At 45.9% G+C, this 14968-nt stretch overlaps 1 protein-coding gene and 1 long non-coding RNA gene across 8 annotated transcripts in view; one reads left to right on the top strand and one right to left on the bottom strand.

Annotated features, from left to right (window-relative positions):
* LOC143832870 (uncharacterized) overlaps positions 1–10897 on the bottom strand; it is a 30892-nt gene extending 19995 nt beyond the window's left edge. For 4 of the 7 annotated variants that reach the window (XR_013229429.1, XM_077327926.1, XM_077327929.1 and 1 more), the window contains exons 1-2: positions 9937–10897; positions 4040–4161 (exon numbers count right to left, since the gene is read on the bottom strand). Coding sequence is in view for 5 of the 7 variants with exons in the window: in XM_077327926.1 (XP_077184041.1) it covers positions 4040–4161; positions 9937–10024 (210 nt within the window). In the remaining 2 variants the exon portion in view is untranslated. Of the gene's footprint in view, positions 1–4039; positions 4162–7568; positions 7585–9936 lie in introns of those variants that run through there. The other 3 variants (XM_077327927.1, XM_077327930.1, XR_013229430.1) reach the window with 2 other exon arrangements.
* On the top strand, positions 5345–7243 carry LOC143832873 (uncharacterized). Its single transcript, XR_013229431.1, has 3 exons — positions 5345–5448; positions 6248–6338; positions 6908–7243. It is a non-coding gene; the product is annotated as an uncharacterized LOC143832873 (long non-coding RNA).
* Positions 10898–14968: the final 4071 nt, after the last annotated feature.

Genomic DNA, 14968 nt, shown 5'->3' with positions numbered 1-14968 from the left:
ATGCGGCCACTGCCGAAAGACTGCTCACTTCAAAGGATATGTCACTGCTGTTCAAATACCACAGAGCTATTGTAGGCCTAAGAAAAATTAAATGTTTTGTCAAATAGTAGGAGCAGAGTTTAAACAGGTCAAGATCCAGCTTCAGGCTGAATACTTTCCCTCTGGTGAAAATTAATCTCTCTAAGTGAGCTAGGATGAGAGGAAAAGGACATCAAGGGGTTGCAGATCGTAATGGTTCGTGTGGGAGTATGGCCAGGGGTAGGGCTGCTCCCCAGCTTCACTTGACTACAAGAGGACAGAACCTCTGTTTTGCATCTCACCCTCTTTTAATCCTCCTTTCTTCTTGTAACGGGCAGTTTAGGCCCACTGCTCTGAGACAAACCTCTGCAGATGTCTGAACAAGAGGCACTGTATCAATTGCATGGAGGGTTTCATTGTCTTCCCATTAATCCCCTTCTTGAGCAAAAAATAACAAGCTTGGTTCCCGGTAGCTGTGCAAACGGAGTCTGGGATTTGAAAGGTGAGCCATAAGCAAACAAGATTCAGGTGTTGCAAGGCTTATTGTTTGCAAAATGACCTGACATGTGGTGGTGATTCACATGGCCCAAAGCTCTCCAAGGCCAATTTATACCTGAGTGTTCTGAAGTAGTCCGATTACTTCACTGCCACCCATACAACAATCTCTTCAATGCCTGTCCATGTTTTACTGAAAACCTACTTTCAGAAGCCTTAATGGCAATATGGTAAAAGTAGAAGGAGAGGTTGTTATCTATTAAGAATTACCCAAGAGCTCCACCTTCACCATGAGTCTGTGACAGTGTAATCTGTGCATCCACAGAGACAATCGCTTGGCCATTTTAATACACACATGAAATCAAGGTTCCTTCAGATAACCAGGATCCACACAGTAAAGTAAAGGTTTACTAGAGTTTCTCATATCTGAAGGGGACTGCAGTTGACTATAATGTGAACTCCTACGGTTAGCTGCATCCAAGTTCCACAGCCTATAGCCACTCGGAAATTTACAAAATGGATAGATAGCAACACCAGTTTCCATCACCTTCAAGCAGTTGATTGACTCAGTTTGAAGCTGCCACACATCCAGAACTGGACGACTTCGCTTAAGACAATAAAGGTCTGTTTTGAAAGCATTAAACATGTGGCAAGTGCATGGCATAATGCCACTTATGTGGACCACCTGGAAATGATGTTACACCTCTCTAGGAATTGCCAAAAACTCTATGGTAAAAATTATAGATTTTCTGACTATTCCTAGAATAAACTGTTCTCATGTCTAAGTTTTCCCTGGAAGAGATGTCATGCCATAGACCAAGAGGAATTTTTAAACATTATTTTACTCCTGCAGGAGCAGTGGTGGGAAGCGAGAGCCAGGTTCAGTAAATACTCCTCGACCAGTGGGACCGTGGCAGCCCTAATTCACCCAGCTATCTTGACATGACCTGAGTTAACTGTTTATATATGGCATAAAATTAGCCATGATGGCAAGCTTCATCCAGGGCTCCTCTGGTCTGAATTCATGACATGTGAAAGGCTTTGTTTGCACAAGGTAGTTTATCCAGGATTGCTTAATAAAGCAGAGGTTATACTGGGGTAGCCCTCCAACCTTTAAATGCTATAGAGCAGGGGTAGTCAACCTGTGGTCCTCCAGATGTCCATGAACTACAATTCCCATGAGCCCCTGCCAGCAAACACTGGCAGGGGCTCATGGGAATTGTAGTCCATGGACATCTGGAGGACCACAGGTTGACTACCCCTGCTCTAGAGAGCTTCCCAGAAGAAAGGTTCTTCTAAGAACTCTTGCTTCCCCCATCATCTAAAAACTGTGGCTGAATCAAGGCTAAGACAGATGCAAGCTATTTCAAGTTAATCCTCAGTGGTTATTCTACAGAATTTGGATTAATCATAACATTATCTAAATTACTAAATCCATTAAGTCCCCCTCTATGTTGTAAGACTCCGTATAAGACTAGGACTTGTTGCAAGACAAAGTAATGGATTCAGTTCATCTGGTATGGAGACTGTGTTAAACTGCAGAAGGGCTTTCCTGGCCTGACCTCTTTACCAGGCTGTAGGTTTTTAAAGGTCTGGATCTTGCAATGAATGAGGTGAGAAAACTGGAGATAATAAAGGATAGACAAGTAGTTTTGCGTGCTTCACTCTGTGAACACAGAAGTCTTTTGCAGATTCCTGAGGGTTTCCTTTTGAACTGCAGAAGATACCATGCCTTGACTATAGTTTATATACAAGGCGATAAACTGGGGACAGACATGTTAGACCTTGACACAATGGCTTTGTGGCTACATTTACCCTATACCATCTGACTTTGACATTTCGCTGCTATCTGCCAGAACTGACTTCTCAAAAGCCTCTAGATACAGATACCATCAATTTTTCAGATGCTACAACTTGCCCTGTTCACTGATTTTGTACATGGCATGGGCATTTTCCTTTGGGGTCTGAGAGACGGCTGCCTGGCTCTTCCCCTTTTCTGTAGGCCTTAAAAGGGGAAGAAGAGTGGAAAAATCATTTTCAGCTGTAACGGGCCTAATCCCTGTAGCATGTGGCACAAAATGCCAAGGTGCCTGGATGGGGACAACCCCCCCCCCGCCACGCACACACAGTGAACAGCTTGCTCTTTTGGGGTGTGGCTGCTGGAGTGTTAGTATGATTTTATTCTCCCTTCCCTGCAGCAAGCTTGCTTTTCTTCCATCAGCTGCCCAGTACTGGGATGAGAATGAGGGGGCTGCAGGTAATGGGAGGTTGCTGTTGGTTTTTCTTAGGTTGTTCCATCCCTGGCTCCAGGCCTGCAACTCAGGAAGGCTCACAGCTCTTTTAAGGAAGGAACCGTCTACCAATGACAAGTGCTAGCAAACAACAACCTTGCCTGCTTCTCTGGAACGTGGGAAGGGCACCATGTTGGGGAAGAGCCGCAGGCAGCCACAGGGGGCTCATAAACTACTGGCTGCAGATCACTGATCTAAATGACAGAGTCCCCAAAGGAAAAGTTGCAAGGAGCCCAGAGACCATCCAGCCTAGCCCCCTATACGTAAACTTATCTGAAGCTCAGTCCTTGTTGATTAATGGACACCTCTGCACTTGTACACATGTACATTAACAAAGGGGGTCATTCCCCCCTTGAGAAGCAGTGGCCATTCTGAAAACAAAGTCTACCTGCATTCAGGTTTTGGTCTTTTGTTGTGGGGCATTCAGGTGAAGCTGCCCTTCTTCTCGTTCCTCCTCCTTTTCAGTTGCTTGCATACAAGCCCTGAGAAAGAGTGTCGGGGAGGGGAGGGCGGGCTAGGGAGAACATGTTCTCTTGCTGCCTGTTCCCAATTCGTGAGCTGTGGAAAGTACAATGCTGGTTGCCGGGATACCGGCCGTGGAAAGTGGCATTGTCTGTATTTACCCGGTGCCTTACAGTAGCCTTCCCTGCTGAGCTCCATCCCTGCAAAAGGAAGGAGGCCTGGCTTGTAAAAAGAGTGCTGGAGAGGCAGGGAGGGGCTCGTCTCTTTTTTTGCACAGAGGGAGCCCACCATCGCCCTGGTGACAGAAACCCCTCTGAAGGGCAGCCTTAGCCCAGCTCTCACTTGGATAATGGACCCCCTGACAGGACAATCCTGACTCAAAAGGTGCCCGTTGGGGGAAAGGCTTAGGTGAACAGGCTTTGTTTGTCGACAGAGCGGGAAATGAGAAGGGAGGTTCAGAGTTCCTTTGGGGCGCAGCACTAGAAGCCAGCGGGAAAGCACCACAAATAGCCTCGGAGCAGTTCTCCAACAAGGGGAGAGCAAAAAGGAGGCAATTTGGAGCAAACAGTGCAGTCAGGACTGCCAAAGGTACTCTGAAAAAGGCTCACGGCGGGTGCAACAGGGGTTTCTTTCAATCCACGCGAGGCACAAAGAACTAATGCTGCTTATCCAAGTTTGAGGGCGGCGGGGGGAGGTGTGTGAGGGATTGGGATGCTGGATAGGCAAGCCAGGTCAAGGAAGCTGTTGGCAAAGGGGCAGGAGGCGATACTTACATATTGGCTGGGGTTCTGGAAGAAGCGGCAGGAGCAGAGGAACTGGCAGCAGAGTGGGTCTCGGTGATACAAAAGCAGCAGCAGCACCAAAATGGCCACGATGAACACAGAAGAAGAAACTGCTGCCAAAGAGGAGGGAAAAGGAGAGATAATGGAAGTTAATGGGAAGTCTTGAGCTAGCACCACGCTCGCTCTTCTCTGCTGGAATCTCCGTCATCCGGGGCAACCAAAAGGGAGAGCAGGACAGAGAACAAGACGACAAGAGTTGCGGGGCTAGAGTTGCCAGAATTACAGATCCTCTCCAGATTGCAGAGATCAGTTCCCCTAGAAAAAATGGCTGCTCTGGAGGGTGGTCTCTAGAGCACTGCACCCCACTGGGGTCCCTGTCCTCTCCACCCCAAAATCTCCAGACCTCCCCAACTCTGATCTGGTACCCTATCCGCTGGCAACCCTATGTGGGGCTGGAGCAATGTTCACTGTAAACTAGGAGCGGCACCTCAGGGAATCTGTCCCAGCAGAACTGGACTGTGAGAATCCTCAAGCCTCTAATGCAGGATCTCTTGGAAAACTGAAACTATAAATTGCTAAAAGGAGGACACCACGAAAGCTCCAGTCTGCATTCTTGCATCACTATTCCCACTCAACAGAAAACCATGTATGTAAAACTGGAATTTGGTCTGAGAGACCTGGGTTTGAACTTGGCCATAGAAGCTTGCTGGGCTATGCTAAGCCAGTCTTCGCCTAACCTGCCTCACAGGGTTGTTGTTGTGAGGATAAAGTGGAGAATGATGTAAGCCCCTTTGGATTTCCATATAAAGAAAAGGCAAGATATAAACAAGTATATTTGTAGTTTGGTGACTTGCAACCTTATCTGAAAGTTGAATTTCACTCATCTGTGTTTACTTTATTATTTATTTTATTTTATTAGATTTTTATACTGCCCTTCCATACGGCTCAGGCCAACGGTGGGAGATAGGGCCTGGAAAACTCCTGGATATTTGGGGATGGAGATTGGAGAGGACAGGGGCCTCAGTGGGGTACAATGCCTTAGAGTCCACCCTCCAAGGCATCCATTTTCTCCAGATAATTGATCTCTGTAGTCAGGAGATGACCAGTAATTCCGTTATTCCGGGGGATTCCCCAGGTTCCGCTTGGAGCCTGGTGCCCCTATCCTATGCCGCCTGATGTGTAAAAAATTTATCAAGTAGAAAAAAATAGGCATATATGTAAATACCCAATCATCTGTAGGCTTATGAACAAACTACCTTTTGAATTACACAAAAGCTGTCATGAGGCCAATGAAAAGGGACAATTTTTCAGAATTAGATACAAGCTATCCCAGAATATTATGGCAGGGTTCTGGCTTTGCCTATAATTTTCAGGAGGCAGTATCTGAAGAGAGTTAAAAAGTAATTTCTGATCCCACCTCTGCTCCTGGGTTGTGTTATAGCCTCGGCCTATTGTGCCTTTCTTCCAAGTGGTTCATTAGCCCCTGTCCTCCTCAGGCTCCGTCCTGACCAGGAGGCCTGTGTTCCTACCATATCTGCTACAGAGAGACAAAGCTGGGTGGGTTCTGCTGGCCCAGAACTTTGGGGAACTATGTTGTTGAGCGAGTATGATGGGACAACATCAAGTCAGTGTTTCCACTTCATTAGGTGCTGCCCGGAGGTGGGGAGAGGGGAAGGTATTAATGCAGGAGTGGCCAAGCCGTGACTCTCCAGAGGTCCATGGATGACAATTCCCATGAGCCCTACTGTGGCTCATGGGCATTGTCATCCATGGACCTCTGGAGAGCCACACGTTGGCCACCCCTGTATTAGTGCAATAGTATTGTATCACATGTTTTTACAGTTTCAAATTACTGGGAAGATACGGGAGAGTGGCTATGCGTGAGTTTCTTTCCATAACATGTAATTTGGGTCTGAGATTCTGGCATTTGCTTATCATTCTCTCACACCTTAAAATACAGGCAAATTTAGGATGCACTGCTAATACGAGGCTCGTGAAAATATTTCCCATTCAAGAGCTACTGATAGCTATAAAAGAAGACCTAAAAAGAATTTCCTGCTTGTCAAATCACTAGCAATCAGTCAGGGACATTTTTTCCTTATGTACACGATGCAAAGCTCATTTGGTTTTAGTTTTAGTTTTCCTTCTCCTACAAGACCTCTGGAAGAGTCTATCTTGATCACTCCATTTACCTTGCAGCACAATATAATCTGGGTCATCTGAGCTAATTTGTGAGTGACTTTCGAGATGTAGCTTTCCTGAACTATGCAGCTGTTGTTAGTTTTCCCAGGTAATGCCCAGCTCCGCCAATCTTAATGCCTACCATTGTGTTCACGCGCGCGTGTGTGTGTGGGGGATATTGTTCCTGTAAAATTATTTTAAAGCTGTTTGCTCTATTAATACATCAGTTCAACTGTACAACTCTAGGCAATTTTTTAATCTGAAGGGAAGGGTAACCCTTTTGTAAGGCAGAGCTGGAGATCTCAAAGCAATGACAGAAAGGTCATAAGACAGTGTAGAAACTTAGAAAAGGGGGGCATGGATAAACTGTTGGAATATGCAAGATCTGTAGTGTGAATGACTGAACTGAATCTGGGCAAAGACCTGCATGGGGCATCAGAGGAGAAGCGTAGTTAGCATATGTAGGCCAGGAACTTCCTGATATTTTTCAAATAATCTCAGAGGAGGTATCCTGACTGGCAGACTTGGAGACTTCCTTCTCCTAAGAGTATACTTCCTCCTCGCTTGATCCAAACAAATGGACTGAATGAAGACAACAGAACAGTTAAACAAGACTCTCTTTACTCTTTATCTGCAAAGTTGTTTCTCTTCTAAACAAAACTATTTTCTTCTTTTAAGCAATCTGGTGAATTCTGTACCAAAAACAACTGAATTGAGAATCTGAAAAAGGGAAATCCAGATGCTGTGGAGAAAAAATGTACAGGTACGTTTAGGCCTTTCTTATTTATTCTTATTTTTATTATTTGATTTATTAACTGCCACTCCCAGGCCAAGCCGGCTTATGGCAGTTTACAATTATGGGCTTGGACCTTGTTTGTACTTAAAAAAATAATGATGAGGGTGTCAACAAAAAATGTGATGGAAAAGTCTACAGAGGGAGAATTATGGTGGTTCATTGCTGGAAAAGATGGGAAGCACTGGTCTTAGTTAGGTCAGGCATGGTATCAAGTTTTACAGCTACTCCATGTTACACCTCACACTGGAGTAGGCTTTAAATGTTTCATCCCATCAAAGCTTAACTAGAATCTAGTTCTCACGAAGGAGATCAACCTCTTTCCCAACTGTATCACTTCATACTGCAGGTGAGGGCTCCCACAACAGAAAGCTCCCCCCATTCAAATAAATTCCCTGTATGCAGAAAACAAGTAGGCCAGGGCAAGAAGGCTCAGCTGCATTGTTGCTTTTTGATATCCAGTTTTCTGTACACAGGGCAATCTTTTGTGGATGAAAGTCCTTTCAATCTTGGAAGCCATTATCTGCTGTTTCTGATCCTTCTTACATCCCCGTCCTTGTCTTGTTTATACTTATGCTAATGAGAGTTGCCAGTCTTCATTTTCCAGGGATGAATTTGCTCCTTGAAGAGTCTCTGGAATGTAAAATTTGGTAGTGGCTATAGAGACATGCTTGTGCATGAACACTAAAGCACCACGTCATGCACAGCCTACCATTTCATGTGCTGCAGCAACCAGGGTATATTTCATTTCTTGATAACCTGTTCAATTTTCTTCTAGAGTATCTTTCATCAAAACAGTCTCTTGAGTTTGAAAGCATGGAAGGTAGCATGAATTAACACAACAATAATGGCAATGCACATCTAGAAGCTATGCGCTAGTATAAGAACTAGACTATTACTAGTATGTTCTTATTTTTGTCTGTGAAATGCTGGGAGAGTTTGCTGAATTGGTACAGCCTAGACACAGCTCAGTTGTATCCCCAACCCCAGAAGGAAGACTGTCAAGTCACAGAATTTGCAACATTCTGATTAGTGCGAAGGGTTTGGTTTTTTTAAATGGTCAAATTTTGCTTCCCAGTTGCACTGTATTTCTGCCCTGGACTACCACCCAATCTCTAACTGACAATTTTACTTTCATCTTTGAATAAAACACAAACCCACTCCCCACCCCACCCCAGTGGCTTTCTCTGTCTTTCTTAATCCCTCCCTCTCCCTTTTCCTTTATGCCTCATTTTCTTAGAATGTGCTCCTGTAGGCATGGCCTGCCTTTATTTTGGTCTGGGTAGTGCTTAGCAAGAGGCAAGCACACCACAAGCAAAGTCACAGCGATGATATTCTACAATCACCAAATTCAATGAAACTAATAAGCTTGTTGCAAAATGGAATTTATTTCAGTCCCACAATTCTGCTTTGCTGCACCTGCAGTCTACAGTTTGCTTACTACAGGGCAGTCCTATTGGTTTTGGATTGTGACTTTAATCTCTCTCTTTTTACATGTCTCCGTTTTCTCCATCCCTGAATGCTAGAAGGTAATCCTCACTTCACTGGAAAGTGAAGACTTTGATTCTAATCTGGTTGTTTCTGTAAAAAGCCCACTAAAATGTTCTATCATGGCTGCAGGCCTCAAATGAATCATTCATTCTGTGGTGTTAAGTTTTGGCATCCAAAAAGGTGAAGCTCAGAAGCTAATGCTAAAGAATTGACTCTGTGAAGCAATTTTTGTTTACTTTCTTAAATCTGCAAACACACACACACAAATTTGCCTTCAGCCATGCAGAAGTCAGAAGTAAAAGAAGCTTCACATTTGTGATGAATTTGTTATATTCAGTTTTTGATCAACACTTCTAGTGTTAATCTGGGAAAGTGGCATTGCTACAGTCACACTACCCAAAATTATGAAGGGAAACTGGAAACCCAAACTCAGTCAACTCATTTCACCCGTTAACATAAACAAATGTCACTGCCCCAATACAGAGAACATCAGCTTTGTTTTATACTCTGCTGCTAACAGTTCCAAAACAGGTATTGCTGCTCAGGGTTCAAGTCCATATTCCACTTCCATGGAGGATGCATCCCAGATAAAATATATTATTCAATCCTACGGAACGTCTGCCTAAAATAATTTAAGGAAAGGTGTTGGAGAACATGAACAGACACACCCACAAGAGTGTTCCTGTCTTCCCCCATACAGTTCTAAAGATACGTTTTGTGAACTAGAGCTTGATGCCCTGAACCAACAGCTCCAGCTCTTGCAAGCAACTTGCTCCCACACACAGCCCCATGCCAATTCCCCTCTGCAACCAAAACAAAAGCCTGGTGGCACTGTGGGTCACCCGACAGAAGGATACCAACTGGGAAGCATCAGTAAGCCCCATGAAAACATGCTCTAAAACCAATATTCCCAGCCAGGGCTTAGGCATCAGGAGGAAGAGGAATTAATGGGTGCCACAGCCTTGGAGAAAGGTGGCCCAGGTTCTAAACCTATTCTTGCTTTTTCTCATTTCAGAAATAACACTGAATATGAAAAAAAAACCCTCAGTGACTGACCAGGCCCAGAACAGTGATGCTCCTTGGGTCTAGTTCCTAGCAGGAAACCTCACATCACCCTATAGCCCTTAAGGCTGCGAGGAGTATACTGGTCATTTACAAAGCCTGGAGAATCAGTGCTTAGCAGAGGCTTTGCCCCAGGGCTTGTGAGAAGGAACTGGGGTCATCACACTAGCATTTCCAGCCCTGAGCAGATCTGATGCAGAACCACATCCCTGCATCCACACTGATATCTGAACAAATCCGGTCCAGGAGAGGCAAGAAGGATGAGTGACGGGAGGGTATTTTCTGCAGGCAGTCCCAGAGGACCCCCCACCCCCAACCAGACTGAGTTTAAGAAACAAGAGGTAGGCATGCAAGTACTCACTGGTAGCAATGATAATGGCCACTATATTGCTGTCCATGGGAACACTGGTAGTGGGCGCATGGGATGGTGCCTCACTGGGTTCCAACATCTTGGGGGTGTCTGTCTTGAACTCTCCTCTACTTTGGCAGCTCCATGCGCAAGAACCCTTACCAGGACGACCTGGTCCAGTCTTCTCAAAGCCCTTTCTTCTGCCCTGGCTGGCCAGTGCCAGTCAGCACCTGGCCCCCACCAGAGCCCATTCAATCGATGCTGGTTTCTGCCTTCTCCCCCTTGTCTTGGTCGGATCCTGCCAGGAATCTTACTAAGCGCTGACTGGGGAGGGGTGTCTGTGTTTTTTGGCTTCTGTGCTCTACTGAGTTTGGATGTGGAAAGCTCTCCTCCCCGGTTTAACCTGGTGAATTCCACTCGGCTTTCCTTTCCTCAGCAGTGGGCTGTTGGCTGCAAGAGCCGATCCCGAAATCTCTTTGAGGAGCGTCTGGAATAAACGGCGGCTCCTTGCCCCCTCCTACGAAGGACTGTCCCAGAGGTGGATGTGCTGGGAAAGCTGGCCCGACTGTTCCACGAAAGAGGCTGGGCTCCGTGCTGGGTTTTGCTCCGGCGGTGCCTGGATTCCACTCTCCACGCGACTCCCTCTTTATGTGTAAACGGTTAAGTAGACATACCTCGTTTCGGATCACAACCAGCCGCCTTGCCTCGAGGAAGCCTTTTGCAGGGCTTTATAAACCTCCCGGGCCTGGCTAGTTCCCTCCGGCATCTCGCGGCCAGCCAGGCTAGTTATGCCGTGCCACAGACCCCCTTATTCCGGCTCCGTCGCAAGAAGATCGGAGCGCGCGGGTCAGCCGGGTCTGGGATTTCCCAGAGAAGAGCAGACCGGACTAGGCGCTAGCCAGGGGGGAGGGGGGATCCCTTCGAGCCCCAAAGCTACCTCCAGCCTCACGAGGAGATCTTTGCACCCTCTCTCTCCTTCCTGCTCCAATAGCCCAGGGTTCGCTCCTGATTGGTCTTTGACTCGACGCTCTCGGTCTCGATTGGTTGAAAGTGGGACTCGCTACATTCTCCGGATAGAACATTGTGTCGGCGGTCGTCATAGAAACTGTGCACGTGGGGGGGGGGGAGGCGCGGGAACACTTTTCCCCGCCTCCTCAAGCGTTCCTTTATCAATGGATTTTATTGTATGTCAAAAGAATACCTGCTGGCCGGATATGCCCCTGGTTATTGGCTCCGGGCAGCTCGAGGAACAAAACCGTGCCGGCGTGGCAACCTTCTCTGAAACGATCCCGAGGACCATCGAACCGTGACTTTAAAATGTTCACCGGGGGGTGAAGGCGGCTTCGGTCCCTTCTGATCCCGCTTTAACGAGCTCCTCCGAAGGTTTCTTCAGGGCGGTGGAGGAATAACTCAGGTGCAAATCCCAGCCCCGAGTGCAAAACGGCTCGTTAGAAGAAGCGTCGGATCCATCGCAACCTCCGAGAGCCAGCTAGGTGAGCGCCTTACAGCAGGCACGGCGGACGCAGCTTCTTAAGGCCGAGCGCGGAGACGCTCCCCGAAATCGTCGGCTCAGCGTTCAGGGGCTGTTCTTGGAGAAGCCGCTGTCTCCCGGCATGACGTCCCTCCGGAGAGCAACCGGACACGGCTTGATAGGGCCCAGATACGGTGCACATGTGGACGGTTTGGGTTTGGGTTTTTTTAATTTAAAAAAAGCGACTGTTGTAAAAATCAGTTTGCTTCTTTTTAAAGAAAACGGTCTTCCTGCAGCCACACTCAGCGCGCCTGGGCTGCACATTGTTGGACTGGAAAGCGTTCAACCGTTGGACAGAAAATGAAAGTATATATTTAAAACAGTAAATAGAGTGTAATTGTATTGATTGGTGTTTGTGGAAGGAGAACACGGATTTATTTAATTTATATGCCCCACTTTTCTCCTCAAGGGGGACCCAAAGCACTTTACATTGTTCTTCTCTCTCCTATACTCACAAGTACCCTGTGTGAGAAGTTAGGCAACTGACCCAAGGTCCCTCCAGCCCTCCCTGCTACCCCCTTCCCTGGCACACAAATGTGGACTTAAACAGACTGCTGCCCTAAACAATTGAACAGTATGAAAGTTGATACTGGGGAAGCAATAGAAGGAGAAGAGGATGGGAATATGTTGTCATCATAATTTTATTTTTATAGTCTGCAGTTCCCAGTTGGCTCAGGACGGGTAACAACAGGCATGTCCATTAATAACCGTTGGTAACAATTTACCTTTCCAAATTAAATTATTAATTAAATCATATTATTGACATTAGACCACCTCCATTAGGGTCTTGTGAAGGGATGGGGCTTTCTTTCTGCTAGACAAGTTAGTTTGATGATGTTGTGTTTTGAGGAGGGAGGCCAGTAGTGTCTTGGTGTTGATTTCCTGGCCCCAGCCATAGGCCTGGCAGAACAGCTCTGCCTTGAAGGCCCATCTGAATTGTTGAAGGTCCTGGAGGGCCCTGACCTCATAAGGGAGAGTGTTCCACCGAAGTTGGGGCTAGGACCAAAAAGGCCCTGCATGAGAGGCCAGTCTCATCTCTTTTGGGCCAGGCATCCTGAGTAGTCACTGGATCTTAGTGCTCTTTGAGAGGTATCGTGGAAGAGGCTATCCCATAGGTACAGGAGCACCAGACTGTTAAGGGCTTTGAAGGTTAGTACCAAAACCTTGATCTTGATGAAATCTCCTTCTGTACTGATGAAGGCAGTGGAGAACTTTCTTCTCTTTGTAAAAGAAAATACACCCAGCAGTCCATCGAAGTAGGCAACTCACCTGAGGTCTCTCTGACCCCCACCCCCAGGCTCTCCCCACTACCCCATTCCCCCCACATGTGTGGATTCAAACCTGGGTTTCCCCTGTGCTGCCTGGGCTCATCCATCCTCTGCCTTGAGCTAGGCTTCGTTCAATCTGTCTTTTGTAAATAATAATGTGCAGACACACAGCCACAAAATTCGTAACATGAATTCTTGCATTATTGCTATGCCCTCTATGGCAATTTATTTTTTATTGAAATATTTACATCCCATCTTTTTTCAGTGCCTTAAGGCAACTAACAAAATGCCAACAGACCAAAAGAATACTATTAAATTACAAAACACTCTTGCTGACCTTCTTAATGACCTCCTGTAGGCTCTTCTTGAAAACTGGCCCAATTATTAGATTGGCCAGAAGGAGAAAATGGAGAGATCTAGCAGAAACTGACCAGATGAATGTAATGGGTTGATATCAGGAGATGCAGGCCTATGGACAGAGCTTCTTTTCCCTATCATAAATCTGAATCCATGGATTAGAGAGCTTGTGAAGATGCCCTGACAGGTCAGCTTTCACAGAGATATCTTTGGTATCTTTTCTGTGTCCTTTACTCACGTAACAATGACCAGGCCTTAGTTTGAAGTTATAAAGAGCTGCAATTAGTATCACTAAGTATTTGATTTACTCTTGCCTGGCAAGAGGAGCTTTCATTATTCCCACTTGTTCCTCAAGAGAATAGTACGGAATAAGTGACCCAGTCGGTGGTGTCGGAGCACAAGTAGAGGACTATAGTGCAGTACTGTGCAAATAGTGAGAGCCTGGTGATGCAACAAAGTGCCATGTTTCCTTCCCCTGTTAAACTCGACATTAGTGTCCAATTGTCTATCAAGACTTGCCTGCCAGGAAAGGACCTGATCAACTAGGCTCTTCCGGTCTTAGGCATTCTGGAAGAGAGGGAAACTCCTTCAGTGCATCTGGTGGCACGTTGGATATGCAACTATGTCCCTCATGTCATACTCTTTGGCTTAACATCTTTCAGTGGTGCTTATATGAATTCTAGGTCTTGTAGACCTAGAGAGGTTGCAGGAGGCTCCCTTTCCTGATTCTGCTGCATTCATATACACAATTAAATGTTTGTTGTGTGACATAAGGACCATCTGTTCATTTGCTTTGCAGAAGAAACAGATTTTTCCCCAAGCATCTTCTGCATAGCCTGACACTTGAATTTGCCTATAGAAATGACAAAGGATATTCTAGTTCAGTACACTGGCGAAAATTTTTCAGTGTATAAACAACTGGACAAGGTGAAAAGAAATCAATGCATTATGGATTTGTCCTCATCAAGCAGATCTTGCTTTTGTATTGAGCTAAGGCATACTGCAAGCACCATATTTCTTTTAATCCTTTGTCTTTAGCATACTGTAATTTATAAACGTTTTACTGTATTCTGCAAAATTTTGATTCCTTGGTAAAGATGCCATGTTTCTCTATTTCAAGATGCATTTGATAAACTATTTCATGTTGTACTTAAGAGATCTAACAGGTATGATAGCATCAAGAGTGACCTGAACACTCTATTATCTCCTTAAGCCTAATTATACTGGAAGCTCAAGAATAGCAACTATACATCTGGAACACCAGAGAAAGAAGATTGTAACTGCAAAACCCAGGGCCCGTAATACAGAGAGAGAAGAGCGTTTTCCAGATTGCAACAGCCTTTGGGGGCTTTGTCAGCGTCCTGACAGTTCCTATGATCCTACATGGTCAGTTTCCATCTGTTTGGGTTCACGTTTGCGGATTGTTTTTCCGCTTATTTCCCCAGAGGGAGGAGGGGGAGGTTTGTGTGCATGCAATGAAATGCTGCAGCACTGCAGTAGCTTCAAGGACTGTATGCTTTCATTGCACTTCAAGAAGCTCTGGATTCCCCGTTCCCCTCTGAGCAGGTTCCCTTTACCCCAACGATATCCCCCCCTCCCCATTCCCTGGCCTGTTGGTGTTTCTGAAAATGAGCCATAACGAAAGCCCTTCCATCCCACCAGCTCCAAGTCCGGCATAATATTTTAGAATGTTTCAGAGGGTTTTTCAGCTATTGAACTGTTAACATCTGTGAAATTAACATCAGGGATTTCCATTAGGCGTGCTTTGTAATCTGACCCTGCACCTCCAAACCATCTGCGCAAAGTATCCTCCATCAGATTTACCAGGTCTTGCCGAGGAAGACTAAAGAGCGGCCTTGATACTAAAATGTATTTGGAAACGGCACCC

Source organism: Paroedura picta, chromosome 3 (genome assembly GCF_049243985.1).
Source record: "Paroedura picta isolate Pp20150507F chromosome 3, Ppicta_v3.0, whole genome shotgun sequence".
Lineage (NCBI taxonomy): Eukaryota > Metazoa > Chordata > Lepidosauria > Squamata > Gekkonidae > Paroedura > Paroedura picta.
This window is presented reverse-complemented; position numbering and strand designations above follow the sequence as displayed.